Below are 18,969 nucleotides of genomic sequence, written 5' to 3'. Positions count from 1 at the left end.
CTCTAACCCTTCCCCCCCTCCTCTAACCCTTCCCCCCCTCCTCTAACCCTTCCCCCCCTCCTCCACCCCTTGCCCCCCTCCTCCACCCCTTGCCCCCCTCCTCCACCCCTTGCCCCCCTCCTCCCCTTCCCGCCGCCCTTCGCCTTTATGCCCGCCTTACCGCCTCCCCACCCCCGCCTCTGCCTTTCACCCGCCCTTACTCCGGCCGCCTCTGCCTTTCACCCACCGCCTCACAGCCGCTGCACGCACTCAACAGGACACCCGCCACACTCGACACATACCTGCCGCCACACACACCTGCTGCCTCCCGCCCCTACGCACCGGACATCACTGACCCACCGCCTCACACCCTAGCAGGACCCCCACTCACAGACAGCACTCACAACCCACGCGCCAGCCGCCGCCTCACACCCTTGCAGGACCCCCACTCACAGACAGCACTCACAACCCACGCACCACCCGCCGCCTCACACCCTAGCAGGACCCCTACTCGCACACAGCACTCACAACCCACGCGCCACCCGCCGCCTCACACCCTAGCAGGACACACGACTCAGATTTTTTACATCACTTATGCCACCAAAATATACATTGTACTGTGGTGTGGTTACAATAAACCATTTTTATACAACATCGTATTACATTTTCTTCCATCTTTCTTTTCAATATTATTATCCAACCTTTACAACAAACAGTCCACCTATTGTTCCACGATTTATAAATAATACTACCTATTACGCATTTACATCCCGGGCAACGCCGGGTCTCTCAGCTAGTTGTTATATATTTCTGGGAATAGAGTGCATTGTACCTCTGTTTTATTGACTAATTATTCTATAGAGCAGACATCCGTGTTTTTATGCTTACAGGATCCCAGATTGTTACAGGGTGTGAAGTGGATTTAACTCCTTTGCTTCAATGAGCAAGGCCTTTGATTTTTTTTCGGGGGGTGGGGGGGGGGGTGGCGGGGTGTTGGTAGGTTTCAAACTCAGAGGATAGACTAACAAGTGGTTTTTTTTTTTGGTTTTTTTTTGTTTGTTTGTTATTTTGGGTAGAGATGGGGGGATGCTTCCAATTTACAAAAAATGGGGGACAATAGACAAGAATATAAAGCAGCCATATAACCATCTTTAGCTTGGTCAGAAGCAGTCAGATAATTGCAGTGTATTACATTTCTCTCTTGTAGATAATAAGTTGGTAGATAATAGCTTAGTACAGTGGAAACAGACAGGGACTTAGATTGGAAAAAACGATTTATTGTGTCTTCAAGGTAATCTTATGCTTGGCTTTTCCTTTAATTGCTGTCAAAGATCAACAAGGGTGTCTGGACTTTTTAAAACCTTGCTGAGATTTACTCTTTGAATTGCTGTTAACTTCTCAATCATGCAGAAATGCCTTATTTTTATTTATATATTGGGACGTAGATGGTTTTTTTTTTGGAAGTTGCCAATTGGCTCCAAAAGGGCATGTAGAGGTTCCTTAAACCTACCTAGTGGGAACACTCTGGGATCAGGGGAGACGTTCCTAAACTAATGAGAAGGGTGAACAATTTAGACCAGAAGACTGCTACTCCTTGACATGTCCCCCAACAATTGTTGAAGGACACAGGGAGCCCACAACTCTTCCCTATTGAGGGGGGAATGGGGTTGTGCCCTATGGTTACAGAGGCCCCGCACTTCCCAGAAGGCATTTAAATTAAATGCCAGTGATCGCACAAGGGCGTTGTAACTATACTAACCTTAACTTTCTGGCGACGCTTCGCAACGGCAACCCAGCATCCAATGACGCCACTGGGGTCACGTGATGTCATGTTGCCATGGCAACGTGACGTCTCTTGACCCCGCAGCATCATTTGGTGCCAGAGCCGAGCAGGGAGAAGAGTTTGCGCACCCCTGATTTAATGCATTATTGATTAGTCTACAATCTAAATATGAGTTTGTATATATTTTTCTTTTATGTAACTTTTAGCTGCTTTCTCCCAGATTTTGAACCAGTCCTCTTGATCTAGATTAAGTTTTCTTTCCCAAGGTAACACAAATTTGTGTCTCGGTTTCGGAAGTGGTCAGTCAGTGGTTGATCTATAGTAGCTATTAGTTTGGGTTGCTGCAAAGCACAATATATTCACTCGAAGGTCGTTAAAGAATGCGTCACATTACATTTTATTAGGGAATCAACAAGTGTCTTGTGATTATCGGAAGAAATCTGAATTTTGGATTTCATTTTGTGGGTGAAGATCTGGGAAGGTATTGATTGTAATACTAAGCACTGTATCTATTTATTTTGGTGTAAGAGTGATGTTTTATATGTTCATTGCAAAATATTTTTTTTAACCCAGGATATCTAAATAATGCAGAGTAGAATGGTCATATTTACTGCATTTTCATGCTCGTGCTTTATTTGGGAACCCCAAATTCTTTAAAAAATAAATTGGTACTGTGAAGGGGGGTCCCCAGGCCAGCAATTAAAGCATTATGCCCAGCTGGGGGTCCCCATAGTCATAAAAGGTGACCGTGGAGTGTCGGTTCTGCAGTCTTGAAAATGAATAATACAGTGTGTGAAATGTGCCCCTGAGCTATATTGGGGAATTGAGTGTCAGCTCTTCAACCCAATTATGGTATATAACTGTTGGTATAATAACGATGTATGTGGTTTCAGGGGTGACTTTACGGTAAAATGTTGTCATTGTGTGTTTGGGTAGACGGGGGCCACTGTTGCGGGTTACCCAGAAACATGTACTCAGGAATCCCCCCAGATTCCTGAGGACATGAATACCACAACCACCGGACAAAATCCTCCCTAGAACAGTTTGCAGCTCACCGCCAAATCCCCCTGCTTCAGCAAAAACCTGTCGGAACTCAATTACATTAAAGGTTCTCGGAATATGCCCAAACCCCAAACCCCAGACCCCAGTGTGGGGTTCAGTACATCTCTCACCAGGAATAAGGTGGAGAGTTTTATAGGGGTTTTAAGTTAAAATGTAGAATATCAGCTCTGCAACCCAGCAAGGGTCGTGATACTGCAAATGTATTAAAAATGCCTGTGTCTCTCCCCCCAGGGATATGGGGGCGAGAGTAATGCTATGTATCAGCTGTATAAGTCAGGTAACGGGGTGCCTTTGAGTCATAGTGGGCAAATGTATTATAAAAAATTGATGCATGAAAGCTACCCTAGTTAATCTGTGTTGACATTATAGACAGAAGGGGATTCTCCTTCATTCAGTCCAGAACAGGAGATGACACAGGATGTGTAATACTGTTCTTTGAAATGCTTAGCAGGAAACCTCGGGAAGGAAGCAATGCATAATTTAGACTTCTGAGCACCACTTGGTCCCCCTGTGTCTGGGACTGACAGACTAAGGTGTTAAGTAGGAGGGGGAGAGGTGAACGGTTCGTCCTGACAGATGTCCGGGGAAGTAGGCTTGGCTCGGTATGCTAAGCGGCTGAAGTGCGAAGTTGGCACATGCTCGCAGCATACATTGAAGCTTCTGCCAGGATACCTGAAGTACTGGCAGAGCGTGCCCATAGGTGAGATTAGTAATTCCCACGTAGTGCTTGGCTGCACAGCATAAGGCTGCGCTTATAGTGCTAGCGACGTAATGTCGCCCGAAAACAAATGCATTGCTGCCGCGTGCGCTTATAGTAAGCGTGACGGCGACAAAGCGACGTGGCGCCCTGATTTTTTGAAGCCAGGAATATTTGATTTTTCAGGGACTGTCGCCTCATGTGACAGCCCCTGAACCAATCAATGGCCTGGTCGCCCGCAACACCGCCGCAAAGCAAAATACAACTTTTGCTAGCGGTGACGGGTCGCATCACCGTCACGGGCACTATACGCGCGGCCTAAGGATAGACTTTGTGTGTCTATAAAGATTTGTGCAGGCAATCAGAGATCAGTTCCATCTGGTAATGGATTCAGTTCCATCTTGTAATAAGTTCCATCTCATTCATCTAAGCTACAGCGGGGGGTACAGAGACTATTTCATCGCAACTAAAGATTTGTATCCAGCTTCCAGTATTCGTAAGGACTAAGAATTTGCTAACTAATCCTGCATTGGGGGGAACGAAAATATTACCTTTTGGCGCAGAGTAAGAGTGGTTGCAGGCCGCGCCACTAGCCAAGGACTGTTACACGGCTCTTTTTGCACATCACCCCGCATTTGGGAATTGATGCCTAGAGACTTGATTTCTGCGGATTTCATTCCGTGGACATTTTATTTAATTTGACCCCATTCCAGAAAGTGTTGTTCGTGATATTTTTGTATTTCAAGCTGTGTGTGTTCTTTATGTGAATAAATACAATTTATTTTATTTCATGCTTCATTCAATCAAAGGACCCAGATGGTAAAGTGTTAATAAGCTTGGTCTACCGTGACCGGTAACGGCAAAGCTACCAACTTTCATCCAAATATTTAATTTATCCCAAAATTGAGACCTCTAAACAAATACTAAATGTCTTATCCCAGTATACTGTATGTGAGTAACAGGATTTTAAGAATGTGTGTGTTAATGTAATTGTATGTTAGTGCAGACCTGGTTAGGCAGCCACATGCTGGGTATGTGTAATAGTTCTGAGCGTTCAAAGCCTCTGATGGTCCTGCTCTGACATCCACTTGTAACACCTGTACAAACAACTAAGTTCACAGGTTCAAGCCCTCAAGTTCCACTTCATATGCTTGCACCAATACTGCCTAGTTTTCGTTGTTGAAGTCCAGACTTCTGGGATAACTATGGGTAGCTTTTTATATGCCACCTTAAAGGCACAGTGTATAAAGCTTCTATAAATGTGTGCCTGGCCTTCCTTCCTTTGCAGATCCGGGCTGGGCCTCCATAAACCGAGGTGTCCTGATCTGTGATGAGTGCTGTAGTGTGCACCGAAGCCTGGGGAGACACATCTCCATTGTCAAGCATCTCCGGCACAGTATGTGGCCATCACCTCTCCTACAGGTAAGACTCTTGGTGGGCGGGAGGAGGAGGAGGACGGTTAGAATCCTGTGGGAGAAACCAGGGAAGGATTTGGGACTCCTAGTGGGTTGAGAGCTGAAGAGTAGAAAAGGGAAACTGTTGAGGTTTACTTTCCAGAAGGCGCTGAGGCTATCCAGACTTTCTAGTGTGTGACCCATTGTTCCCCAGATAACACAACACACCCCAGTGTAACTCAACATCACAGGGCTATAGCTGGCTTCAATGGCCATGTTGACACAGAATATACCAACACGTCGCATCAGAGATCACAATGAAGATGACTATACATGTATGCGATGGTAATTCAACCTCTGTAATGTTCTCTGAAAACAAATAAATATATATATATACAAACAGATCAGAATTTCAGCTGCCAGGTTATCTTCAAAGAAGTAGCCAAGCTCCTATTTACACTTGCAGATAGTGCTCCAGTGTTTTGGCAGGAATGTGTGTTTGCCACTAAAATGTATATATGTAATAAGCATTTCACCACCCGCCTGAATTGGAAGATATCTAGCTTAACCCTCTGTGTGCTCCAGGATGTAGTCACTATATTCTGGGAACGGGCACTCCGGGGACCCCATGACCTAGTGACTACATCATCCGCAAAGGGTCTGGTTTTTTTTTCTGGGTCCAGTCGCGTCCTGCATTCCCATGGAGTGCAGGACGCTATCTGCCCAGTGAGGCAACGGCCACAGAGGGGCCGTGACACTCGGACACCACGACCTCCTCCCCGCACTCAAAGGGTTAAACCGGTGGGGGGGCAGGAGGGAGGGAAGAGGCAGAGGCTGGAACCAGATGAGGAAGAATAATGAAAGAAAGAAACCGTAAATAAGCAGCATATTGAACAATTGAAAACCCCAATTATATTCAGGTTTATGCAATCATTACATAGAACAGAGACCCTTTTTACATACAGTTTTTCTGTTTTGTTTGTTTTTTTAAGCAACAAAGTGGAATAAGTAGACGTGTAGGTTTTGTGAATAAGAAAAATGTACTTTTATGGTGTGAAAATAAACAGAGGCCATATTTTTATTTTATTTTTTCTTTGGGACGTGTTTTTGTTTTTGTGTTGGAATTTTACAGCTCCAGTGTTTCTCAGCTAGTTGTAGGAGGAGAAACTGCTTGGCAGATGGTTACAATTATGGAACAAACACGTGTGTGTGTGTGTGTGTGTGTGTGTGTGTGTGTGTGTGTGTGTGTGTGTGTGTGTGTGTGTGTGTGTGTGTACATTTACATATCTATGTATAAATATGCATACATATACATTCAAACCATGTCAGTGGTAGAGCAGTCCTGAGCTTCTGTGAGGCTTAGCATCAGTGCTGACTTACTGCGCACCCGCTCTCCGCAACACACAGCTCATTACTGCACCTCATTCCTAAACATTTATGTCCCCTTTTTTGTACCAAAAAACATCCTCTCACACAAACCATTGTCATTGTACCTTAGTGGAACTTGCAGAACCGCAAGTAATAGTACATACAGACGAGACCATGAGTATTCTAAAGCTTGCCTTAAACTAGCACGGTTACATTCTGGGTATGTGCTGGGTGTAACCTGGCTAGTTTAAGGCATTTCTGCATTGACTAATGACCCGTAGGATTAACACAGCAGGGGTCCCTGGCAGTCCCATTCAGTTTGAATGGGACTGCCAGGGACCCCCGCGGTTAATCTGATGGGCCCTTAGTCAATGCAGAAATGCTGGGTCTAGTTTAAGGCAAGTTTAAGGCATGTACCTGGGTGTGCCTGGGTCTTTTGGGCGATTGCCACGGTTTGTGTTAGAATAACTATGGGCACTACAGTACAATGCTTGTTAACCAACACTTTTCCATTATTTTCACCCCCTTTCTTGTATCTACTGTCCGTCTACCCTTCTCTCTTTGCTCTCTCGTCTTCTTTCTCTCCGCTTTCCTTTTCTCTATTGGTCCCCTCAGATGGTGCACACTCTTGCCAGTAATGGAGCAAACTCCATCTGGGAACACTCCCTGCTGGACCCAGCACAGGTTCAGAGCGGTCGACGTAAAGCCAACCCGCAAGACAAATTACAGTGAGTACTTTGCCCTACATACAGTGGTGTAACGGTAGTATATGCGCTATAGGTTTGGTGACATTCACCTCTCAGCTGAGAATACTCAAGGCCGCTTTTTCCCCCCCTTCCAGCCCCACAAAGTCTGAGTTTATTCGTGCCAAGTATCAGATGCTCGCGTTTGTGCACAAGCTCCCTTGCCGCGACGATGATGGAGTGACTGCCAAGGATCTTAGCAAGGTAACATTTGGGATAAACGTCACTGCAAGTGAGATGAGGCTTGAGTGTCACAGAAAGATGGAGGATTGAGGGACACTGCCAGATAGCTATAGTGCTCATGCAGCTTGGAATTCTCTCCTGGTGATCACGATTTAAAAGGGCAGCCCAACCTAATCGGGCAAGTTAAGTTTTGAAAATAACACATGTATGGTACAGAAATGCTTATCACCAAAAGACAGGACTTGGCCGTTACAATTGTTAGCTTAGCTCTTCTTTTGTTCACAGGGTAATTAGGAAGCCACCTTTAGTCAAACGGAAACTTAAATCGCTCATATGCTAGAATCCAGTATTCCAGACACAGAACGATGCATATACATTGTTCACAGGATACAAATAAGCAAGACAGTTACTTTAAGGGTGAATAAATATTTAAAAAGAAGCCGATTTACACTTTTTAAAAGAAAAAAAAAATGCAAGTGAAACTTTTTTGTTTCGTCACAGAAATTGAATTTGCGATGGTGATTTTAATTAAATGATTGAGATATGAGAGTAGGAGAAAATGAGGAGTACAAAGTGATTGTACTCCAAAGAAAATTCACTTAAGTGCACACCACCAGTTAAAATGTAATTTTTATTACTATTATATACTTAAAACATATATTACCGAGAAAAATGTGTAATAAAGAATAAAAATAAATTAAATCAAGTAACTATGCACCGAGAGCCACCTGTCATATATGGATAAATACTCCACTACACAATTGAAAATGGAGTGATAGAGGCTACAAACGTGCAAAAAGCCCACCACATCAGTAGTTAGCTCAATAGATGAATAAATTGAATTAGCAGTAGGGATGGAATACTATATCAATCTTAAATAGATGGTAGATCCAAATGATTAATCTCAATGAACATAAGGAACCATTCCCTCACTGTGAAACTGTTGTTATATATAGCTATACTGAAAGGCTGGCTGACAAACACTGTGTTAAAACAGCCCCATATCGGAGGCTGATGACATCGTCACATGCCCAACGCACGTTTCCCTCCTATTACGGAGCTTCGTCAGGGACAATATGAGAGGGGGCTCTCGTTGCATAGTTACTTGATTTAATTTATTTTTATTCTTTATTACACATTTTTCTCGGTAATATATGTTTTAAGTATATAATAGTATTAAAAGTTACGTTTTAACTGGTGGTGTGCATTTAAGTGAATTTTCTTTGGAGTACAATCACTTTGTACTCCTCATTTTTTAACCTGATTCATTTTCAGTTCACAGTTGCACCCACCTCACATTTACAATTATGGAATATTTGTGTTGAGTACATTTCAGATCACAATTAGTACGGTTCAGTTGATCACTTCCTACTCCCTTCCTTCGTTCTCTAGATTTGAGAGTATAATGTATTTTATTTATTTTTGTGTTGAAATTTCCATACTATCACTTGGAATACATGATATAATTGACTTATGATAACTAAAGGAAGATACATATATTTTGGGTCGTAAAGTATCTAAATGCCGTTACTCTCAAAAGTCTTACATTCAATGTCAATCATAAAAATCAAACCACAATTTCAGTTACAAAGCCCCAAAAAACTTTACCTGCTCTGCTCCTCTGTCGCGCCACACCTCACCTCTAATGTTGCATCAAATGACCCTGCGGGGTCATTTGACGTCACGTCTCCATGGCAACAGGCGTCATTTGCCGCCGCGTTGTCGTAGAGACGCGTGACTGGAGCCGGGTAAGTTTACAGAGGCCTCGCGCTTTCTCCTAGCTGGTATAAATATATGATTTTAAGAAGCCATGTACCTTAATTTCGGTTTATACTACAAACACTGACCAACAAACCATTCTTTTGCTAACTTTCTACGGTGTTATTGAAACTTTCTCCAGACCCAATAATAATGGAGGATGATTTCACTACTTTTATACCAAAAGATTACAACAACACACTGCAACAAAGGAAGCGTGTGTAAAACCCATCTATTTGGAATCTGAATCTAGTGGATCCCTCGTGCCCTCTGCATCCTGCTGAAAGAGATTACTCATTTGTTTTTAGCGTCACATGGGACGTACTCTAGAATCAATTATCTTTTTATTTCTTCTAATATTATGTCCCAGGTATCTTCAATAGGTTCCATTCTGTAGTCAGGCCATGCTCCAATTTCAGTGCACATTCTGTAATCAAGCTCTACACACAGTATGATAAAATGTGGAGGTTAAATAATTCCTTATGACTTGATTCCTCCCCCATAAGAAGACTTTCCAGGTCTATCAATCTCAATGAAGATAGTGAAGTGGATTTTCCAACTGTGTGGGAAGCGGGTAAAGCAGTCTTCATGGGAGTTCTAATCTCCGACGCTACAGACAAAAAAAAAGTATCTGATAATTGATCATTTTGAAGAAAAAATTGTCTACATTAGAAAAAAAAATGCATAAAATAAACTCTAACGTTTAAATATTGGGAAATTCTTAACCGGGGGACAAATACTATGAGTTTTGTAAGATTTAAAATTATGAAAGCTTGACAGACATTCTATGAATGGTGCAATGGATCTTGTAGGCTCCTCAAAAATTCGCTGCAGAAACACAGTTGTACAGTATATGCTATTGAATAACTTACAAAAATGAAATGCCTGGCATGATGTGGGCTTAAAGCAGCTTTCTCTAAAAAAAAAAAAAAAAATAGTTTGACTTAATGGCTCCCAAATTGAGCAAATTGTATAATCTTTTGCGAGACCATCCATTCTATAAACTAACATTTGGAAGCCTTGCTCTCGGTTATTCCTAAATTCCACAAGGGCCATACGGTTTGGATATTTAAAAAAATTTTTTTTTTTATAAATTTACACCAATTTCTCAATTTTAAAGTTAGATTTAAAGATATTTGCAAAAATATTAGCGACTAGATTAGACCACATTCTTCCTGACAAGATCTTCCCAGATCAAACTGGGTTTATCCGTCAGACAAACTTTTGACACTACACATAGAGCTATTAATATTATAGCACAAATTAAAAAATGTAAATCTAATTATCTCCCTTGACGCCAATCAAGCTTTTTTTTTTTTTTTTTTTCCCAACGTAATTTTTTTTATTGGTTAGCAAGGCAAAAATATACCGAATTGCAGCATGGTTGTGGGTTATCGGGGTGGGGTGCGGTGGAAGGGAGCTTAAGGCTTCATTTCGGATGCCTATAAACATTATCCAGGGTGGCCATACCTTCTGGAAATTGTCATATGTATCATTTAGAAAACTAGTGAGTTTTTCCATCATACATACAAAAGCCATCCCTTGTTCCAAATTAGCGGGATTGATGGTAATTTATGTCGTTTCCAAAGACCAGCTAAGGGTCACCGTGCCGCGGTGATAATGAGTTATTAGCTTGTTTTCCGCCCTGGTGTGGCCTTGAAGTGGTTTGTTTAGAAGAAACCGCCATGTATCTAGGGGGATGTCCGAGCCCATGATCTCACCTGCCTCCATAGGGTCTGCACACGAGGGCATGACCACCACATATGCAGAAAAGAGGCCACCCCACCGCAACCGTTAAGACACACAGGGGAGTAGCGTAGGACTTATTTAGCTATATTTTTGGGAGTATTGTACCAACGGGTCATTACATTGTACGCATTTTCCCGGATGGTTGAACAGATTGAGCTTTTGGCTACAGCTTCGAAAATATCCTCCCAATCCTCGTCCTCAATTCCTCAACCAGATCGTTTTTCCATTTTTCTATAAATTTCAGCTTAACTTGGTCTTCAGCTGGCAGGGAAAATTTGCCATATAGTTTCGATATCAGCCTCTCGCGGGAGTCTGCTCCCAGAGCCAATAAAGCTTTTGATGGTTAATTGGCTTTTTATTCAGGAGATGTTGATAAAGATGATCAGACCCAAACTTCATTACATGGATAATGGCCCTATGTAGTTGCCCATCTGTCAAAGTTAGAACTAATGGGTCTCCAATTCCTTGATAGGGATGATCTATGTCACTTTTTTAATATTTGCTTTAATTATGGATCTCTTTGCTCTGAGAATGAGAACCCAAACATTGCAGGTATTCGCTCAGGACATACAGAAAACAAAAGCGCTTAAGGCTGGGGCCATGGTACTGCAGACTGTGGGGACGCGGGAGGGGGCGCGCGTTGCGCTAGAAATCAGTTAAAACTGATTTCTTGGCGCGACAGGCCGGTCATGTGAACGGTTCGCCCAATGAGGGTGCACCAGCTCCGTGATGCCCCTCGGCACGTCCCCCATGGCCGTCCACCATGGCCAGGTAAGCGCCCGCTCACTGACCAGCCTCCGCACGGGGGAAGGCACCAGGACCCCAGCCGTATGCATGGATCATGTCCTCCTATTTATTGATAAGCCCTCTGAATCTTTAACATATTTTATGGCAGAAATGAGAAATGATGTTAATCATGTTTTGAAGTTGACCATCAGAATTCAGAAATTCTGAACATTAATACTGCTAAATCATACATAATAAATCAGGATTTAAAGCCAATATTGTTCTTTTATTCAACAAGACTAGAAGAAATCTTGGATAGGAACGGTATTTTTTGACTAGATAAAATAGCTGCTAGCAAGATGATTTTGCCTCCATTTTTGTACCTGGCTCAGACTTTAACATTTAAAAAAATCTCTAGAACAGTGTAAGAATGCATTAACAAAAACTACTTTTGGATTTTATATGGAACAAAAAGGCTAGAATTAACAAAAGATGTTATATCTGCCCAAAAATGAAGTGGATTAGAAGTGCTTGTTTTGCACAAATATTAAGCGTCTCACCACCAAAACAATAGGGGACTGGTTTGCTTGTGACGAAGACCTGTGTTGAACAGGCTAATTTTAAACACGTCTCTTTGGCACAATTATCAGGTCTCAACGTAAATCATAGACCCAAAAAATTGTAATCTCTTACCTACGACAGAACTTACTTTCTAAATATAGGACAGTCTGGTACTGTCCTTTAAGTTGGCTACTTTTCCTTCACCGTTAGGACCCATCAGTTTTAACCCAAACTTTCCTCCCGATCGGCTGCAAGAGCATTTAAAAAATATAAACAAAATGAATGTAAGACATTCTATATTTCAATTACTTGACAAAAATGGAGAGATATACTCCTTTCGGACTTTGAGAGAGATGTATTCTTTATCATCTCAAAATAGATATCCATGTTTGCAGCTTAATTCCACTTCGGTCAAAAATACTACGCGTAAACCTCCTAATCCTTTTTTAATTCTTCCTATCTAAAAAATCTGGAATAACCTAATCTGGGTCAGCCACCACAGGAGAAGTCTACTAGAAGGTGTTTCTTAGGTTGTATTACACACCTGCTATGCCTAAAATGATTTATCCTAATGTGTCGAACCTATGTTGGAGAACTAGTATCTCTAGAACCAGGTGGTTCCCGAACCGGAAAATAATGCGGTTTTGAAAGTGGCTGCTGTGTCATCCGAAACGTGTGTGTGTGTTGATTTTTTTCCCTTTTGGATGTCTTGGACAGCAGCAAGTCTGACCTGGGGTTAGGTGCACCAGTATTTGTGTTCTAACTTTCTTTGTTTTTAGAGTGCCTCTATAAGATTGTCCTTCCCCTGAACAGAAAACATATATCTACTAAGACTAGAAAGGCTGTAGTAAAAACAAAAACCTTGTGCAGCAGTGCGGGCTTTGTGATGGGAAATTACCTCCTAATTGAACTAAGGGCCGTTCTATACTGGTTGCGGCCGTGTGCTTTTTGTGTGTATGCTGTGAGCTGTGAAGGTACAGTGTTTGTGTGTGTGTGTGTATGTGTAATTTATTATTTATTAAAAAAAAAAAAACATTGGTAAAAATAAATGTATTAAATTTGTACAGACACACAAATATATACACACACATTCAGCGCCGGTAGCGGCGCGAAAAGATGATTTTCCTTCTCTTCCCCGCTGTCTGTCGGCTCCCCGCTGTCTGTCGGCTCCCTGCCGTGCGCGCGCGCGGCCCTTGTTGAAGGGCTGGCTGACCTCAGCCATCTATAACTGCCGTGCGCACGCACGGCGCAGCACGCCCCGGCAGTATAGAACCAGCCTTAGATTGTCCTAACAATATTGCTTCTAAGGAAGCTTCAGCAGAAATGAATGCATTTTTTTTTCACGGCTTAAATACTCCTATGGAGACATTTGAGGCAGCCAAAAATATGGCAAAGAAGGCTTCCATGAAACGTTCAAGATCTCCCTCCCGGTGTTCCGATGGACAGGGAACCATTTATCCAGACTGGGAAGATTCCTTCTCCTCCGAAGAGGGAGGAATGAAGTATGTACGGGAGAATGTTAATGTCGGCTCAGTGGACAAGCTAATTAAAGGAATGCAACAGCTATGTATAATGAAGACCTCAAATAAGATCTCCATACCGTAGGTCAGGGGTGCTCAACTAAAGACCTCAGGCCCCCTCCCCAACAGGTCAGGTTTTCAGGATATCCAAGCTTCAGCACATGTGGCTCAGTCGCAGACCGAGCCTCTGATTGAGCCACCTGTGCTGAAGCTGGGATATCCTGAAGACCAGACCTGTTGGGGGGGGGGGGGGGGAGGGGTGTTTGAGGACTGGAGTTGAGCACCACTGCCGTAGATGGCGCATTTCTGGGATCACAGAGAAAAGCCAGATCCTTCCTGGTTCACCAGGTCATGAAAGATATTCATAATGAATGGCAGCATCCTGATAAAAGATGTCCCATTTCTAAGCCACTTTCTAAAATGTATTCCTTTTCAATGCAAAATTTACGGCACTGGCATAACCCACCAAAAGTAGATTCAGTGGTAGCTAGGATCGAAAGAAAAAATACTATACCCTTAGATTCTTTTCACAACCCTAAGGATTGTAGGATGGAGAGACCTCTTTAAGAAGCAATTTTGCACTATTGGAACAGCCTAAGAACCGATGGTAGTGATGGTGGTGATGGTCTGTATGTCTAGAACATTGAAAGTTTGCGTGTGAAGGATGGAAGAACAATTAGAAGTGGGTCCGCAGGCAAAGGCTCCTGAAATATTTTAACCCTATAAGAGAAGCTATAGATACCATGTCGGATGTGTCTTTTGATGCAGTCCGACTTATGGACAGATCTACAGTTCTGTTGGTTCCAACCAGAAGGTCTCTATAGCTGAACTTGGGCTGCAGACGCATCATCGAAGTGATTAAAACCTTTTTATGAACCAGAAAACAATCAACATCAAGCATACAGTATATTGCAAACAAAAATATATACAGTGTGGTCAAAAATTCTTAAATGTTGTGGATCGCAAGCATTGGATCCAGAAATCGTTCCATAATATCTTGGATTTCCTGCAACTAGGATATGATAAGGCATAGTCTGAATTCCATTAAAATCCAAGTATCTGCACTGGGTATGGTCTTTGAAACACCATTTGGTCTCCAGAAGGATGTCAAATGTTTAATAAGACAGCGTGGATATTGAGGCCCAGAATACGCGCTCTGGTTCCCGCTCTGGATCTTAATGTAGATCTGGAAGCACTGGTCAATGTTCCTTTTGAACCCCTGCTACATTTATCAGACAAGTGGCTAACTTTCAAAGCAGTTTTTCCTCACTGCTATCATCTCCGCCAGAAGAATTGGGGAACCTCAAACTTTTTATCTTGCAGAGCTCCATATTTTAGGATACATGAGGACAACATTGTCATGAGGACAACATTGTCATGCGGACAGTACCGCCATTTTGATCAAAAGTTGTCTCATCCTTCCATATGAGCCAAGAAATAATAGCGCCTTCATTCTGTCCCAATCCTGAGGGAGAAAAAGAATGAGATTGTGTCTGGATGTCATTAGAACATTAGTCTCATTATGTTAACCACACGGAAAGATATAGAGCATCAGAAAAGTTATTTGTTCGGATAAAGGAGAGGTTATGCTGCCTCAGTATCTTCAATAGCAAGATGGATTCAACTTTTGTATGGAAGGGACTTGCAAGGCAAAACAATTGGAGTGTCCACTAAAAATTAAAGCACACTCCACACGAACCATGGTCGCATCATGGACCAACAGAGCACAAGCATCTTCTGAAGATCTTTGCAAGGCAGCAAAATGATCCTCATGAAATACTTTCATAAGACAAAGATACATTTGATTTTTTTATTTCCTCCAGTGAGGTATGTATGTATATATATATTTGTCTATATTTATATATATTTATATAATGTACGTAGTTCTTCACAGCAGTAATGCATGTGACAATCATAACAAGTAATATAAATAATACACAAAGGGGAGAAGTTCTTCAAACATAAATGTAACATTTAGGAAAAAAGAGTCCCTGCTCTGAAGAGCTTACAATCTAATTGGTTGGTAGGAAGAACGTACAGAGATAGTAGGATGGCGTTCTGGTAAGTGCGCCTGCAAGGGGCCAAGGTTTATGTATGAGGTGTTAATTGTCAGCCATGGAAGTTTTCATATGCTTCCTTAAGCAGGTGTGTTTTCTGGTGGATAGAGAGGGTGCGAGTTGGATATTGAGGGGAAGGGCATTCAAGAGGTGTGGGGCAGTCAGTGAGAAAGGTTTAAGGCGGGAGAGGGCTTTGTATACAAAAGGGGTAGAGAGAAGACATCCTTGGGCAGAACGCAAGAGTCGGGATGGTGTAGCGGAAATTAGGGCTGAGATGTAAGGAGGAGCAGAAGAGTGTAAATCTTTAAAAGTGAGTAGGAGAATTGAGTGTGTGATACAGGACTTGATAGGAGGCCAGGATGGGGATTTCAGCAGAGGAGACGCTGAGACAAATTTCTGAAATAGAGTGATTCTGGCAGCAGCATTTAGGATAGATTGTAAGGGAGGCAGGAAGGCCAGACAGCAGGAGGTTACAGTAGTCATGACGGGAGAGAGATTGAGGGTCTGTGTCAGAGTTTTTGCAGTCGAGCAACAGAGGAAAGGGTGTATCTTTGGTAATATTGCGGGGGGGAAACTGACAGGTTTTAGCTACATTTTTGAATGTGAGAAGGGTGTTAGAGAGGAGTCGAGTGTGACTCCTGGGCCTCATGCTTGAGCTACTGGGTTAATGATAATACTTCCAACAGTAATGTGGAAGGAGGTAGTAGGGCCAGGTTGGGGAGGAAGTATGAGGAGCTCTGTTTTTGCCATGTTAAGTTTAAGTCGTGGAGGGCCATCCAGGATGATATAGCAGAGAGACATTCAGAAACTTTAGTCTGTACAGCAGGTATAAGGTCAGGGGTAGAAAAGTAAATTTGTGTGTCGTCAGCATAGTGGTGATATTTGAACCCAAGAGATATGATTAGGTCACCTAGAGTGAAGAGGTCACAGGACAGAGCCTTGGATACCCCCACAGAGAGATCGATAGATGAGGAGGAGTTGGCAAAAGAGACAATGAAAGTACAATGGGAGAGGTAAGAGGAGACCCAGGATAGAGCTTTGTTACGAATGTCAAGAGTATGGAGAATATGAAGAAGAGGGTGGTCCGCAGTATCAAATGAGAGGTCGAGTAATATGAGGTGACATTTTGGAGAAAAGTACTCCATGCAGTCATCTAGGATGGCTTCCACCATAGTTAGACTGCTTGTGGACATCCCCATTAGTGTTCACTATCATGCGGGACAATCGCGAAAAGACCCTTTCTTTACTGTTATTTCTGAAGTGAAACGTCTTTGCTGGCACCTAGTAAAATTTCATGGCACAAATCTTTTTCGTGGAGACGGAAGTGACGTCAACTGTGTTGGCCGTGCATGCGCAGATGTGACTGTTGCCGCAATCGCAAAGGTGGCCGGCGCCGCCAGCACATGCACCGAGCCGGGGAGAGACACACGCTGAATAACTCATAAAGAGTTCCCGTCGTAATCACAATGTGTCCAATGAAGTGAGACCAAATCTAGATTTCAAAAGCACCCATCCAGCTACTAAAAATCAGTATAGCATGTTGTAGCTGCATTAAGTACAACATGTTCAAAGCCAACATCTCTGCTTACAGAAGGATGCAGAAGCAAGCTCCAACATTTTGGTTTTCAGCCCTGATATGTAGCGGCGGATTGTACTTACCTGCCGCCCCGGGCAATTCCTTGAAGTGTGGCTCTCCTCCTGCAGCGTTGCCGCATTATGTGATGTCACGTTCTCATGGCAGCTTGTTGTCATGGCAATGCATCGCCATGTGACGTTGCGCCTTCATGTGATGTTGGCTTGCTATGAGAACACGCCGCTGCAGGAGGGGGGGCGCTCCTTGGGGTCAGGTGCGGTCCTGCTGTTCTGGGGACTCCACAGCTCGCTCGTTCCCACAACACAGAGACTATACTGTACTATAATATACACAATTTCACTGGCAAAATACAAAGAAGTTTCACTTAAAATGCGTGTGCTCAGCGCGCGCACCCTTTTTATTTATTTATTTGGGTTTTTTTCCCTACGAGTCGGTGTCCTTTCCTGTCCCGAAGAGGAATAAAGGGAAAGTATAAAAATTTGTTTTGACTTTAAAAAAAATAAAAATATATATTTTTGGGATGCCTATGCATCTTGGCTAGACCTGTAACTGTAGTGAGAGGGTCACAGAAACCTTTTAAAACTAAAAGGATGATCCTACCACAAAGTAAGAAGGGCTAAATCTATTGGGGTCACCGTCATGGAGAGAGAACGGTAAGGAAAAGTTTTCTCTTTGTTTTTATGGTGTCTGGCTATGTATACATGATTACTAATGGGAGAGATCGACCTGTTGCCTGGCTTCAATATGTACAGTGTTCGACAAACCTATACATTTGCTCGCCCCGGGCGAGTGGATTTAACCCCCGGGCGAGTAAATATTGGCCCAAGCAGCACACGTTTGGTACTAGGTGGCGAGTAGATTTTTTTGTCTGGCGAGTAGATTTTTTGGTGATTTGTCAACCACTGAATATGTATATTATAATATTTCAGTAACCATAAAGAGACAGGGGATGAGGTTGAAAGCATGTGCATTCGTATTGTGATTTTATTCTTGCACATATTGTGGTCCCCAACTGCACTTCTGCATTCCTGTAGAAACCATGTATTTTAAGCGCTCTTACAAAAATGTGTTTTCTCCTACTTCAGAGGCATGTGCACCCACCCACCCCTCCTGATGTCTGTCTCTCTTGCTTTTTACAGCAACTTCACTCCAGTGTGAGGACTGGGAACCTAGAGACCTGTCTACGTCTGCTGTCTCTTGGGGCTCAGGCTAACTTCTTTCATCCGGTAATCGCTCCCCTGAACTTGTCACCCACTCTGCATCTATGAATCTTGCAGTCCAGTCCTCCTTCCCTCGGACTTCACCTTAACTCTGGTGTATCTCCTCCTCCCTATGTGATCCGGAGAGCTAGACAGTGGTCTATTTATCAAACTCTTGATACATATCAAAGATTTCCTACTGTATTGTGTCCATTGGATTCTTCTAGGGACCCAGTTGGTCAAGTTTCTTACATTTTATGGGAGACATATTGGATTGTATTTCTTATGCACAGAGAATACACTAAATAAGCCACTTTAATTTTATTTTTTTGTAGATTTCGTATTTTTTTTTTTTCTTACCCGAACGTTCGAATGCCATAGACTGGGAATGCCAATCTCTTTATAACCAAGAACCACCAGATTATTAGGAAAATTGGTGCCAATATCCCAAATATCTGAGAAATGAAAATGGCTGCCAGCTGTGTGATTATTGGCAGTGAGGGGAAGGACACCATTCATCTCCTTGTTTGGTCTCCTGGCATCTGTTTCTACACTGAATATCTAGTGACCTGGCGGGAATCTACCGATAACAGAGC

The 18,969-nt window shown here is 42.8% G+C and overlaps 1 protein-coding gene across 4 annotated transcripts in view; it reads left to right on the top strand.

The window, feature by feature from the left end:
- Positions 1-18,969, top strand: part of GIT1 (GIT ArfGAP 1) — a 120,575-nt gene that overhangs the window by 53,591 nt on the left and 48,015 nt on the right. For all 4 annotated transcript variants that reach the window (XM_075594201.1, XM_075594200.1, XM_075594202.1 and 1 more), the window contains exons 2-5: positions 4,810-4,943; positions 6,899-7,011; positions 7,125-7,230; positions 18,314-18,400. In XM_075594201.1, the coding sequence (XP_075450316.1) occupies positions 4,810-4,943; positions 6,899-7,011; positions 7,125-7,230; positions 18,314-18,400 (440 nt within the window). The remainder of the gene's footprint in view (positions 1-4,809; positions 4,944-6,898; positions 7,012-7,124; positions 7,231-18,313; positions 18,401-18,969) is intronic.

Source organism: Ascaphus truei, chromosome 3 (genome assembly GCF_040206685.1).
Source record: "Ascaphus truei isolate aAscTru1 chromosome 3, aAscTru1.hap1, whole genome shotgun sequence".
In the NCBI taxonomy this organism is placed as follows: domain Eukaryota; kingdom Metazoa; phylum Chordata; class Amphibia; order Anura; family Ascaphidae; genus Ascaphus; species Ascaphus truei.
This window is presented reverse-complemented; position numbering and strand designations above follow the sequence as displayed.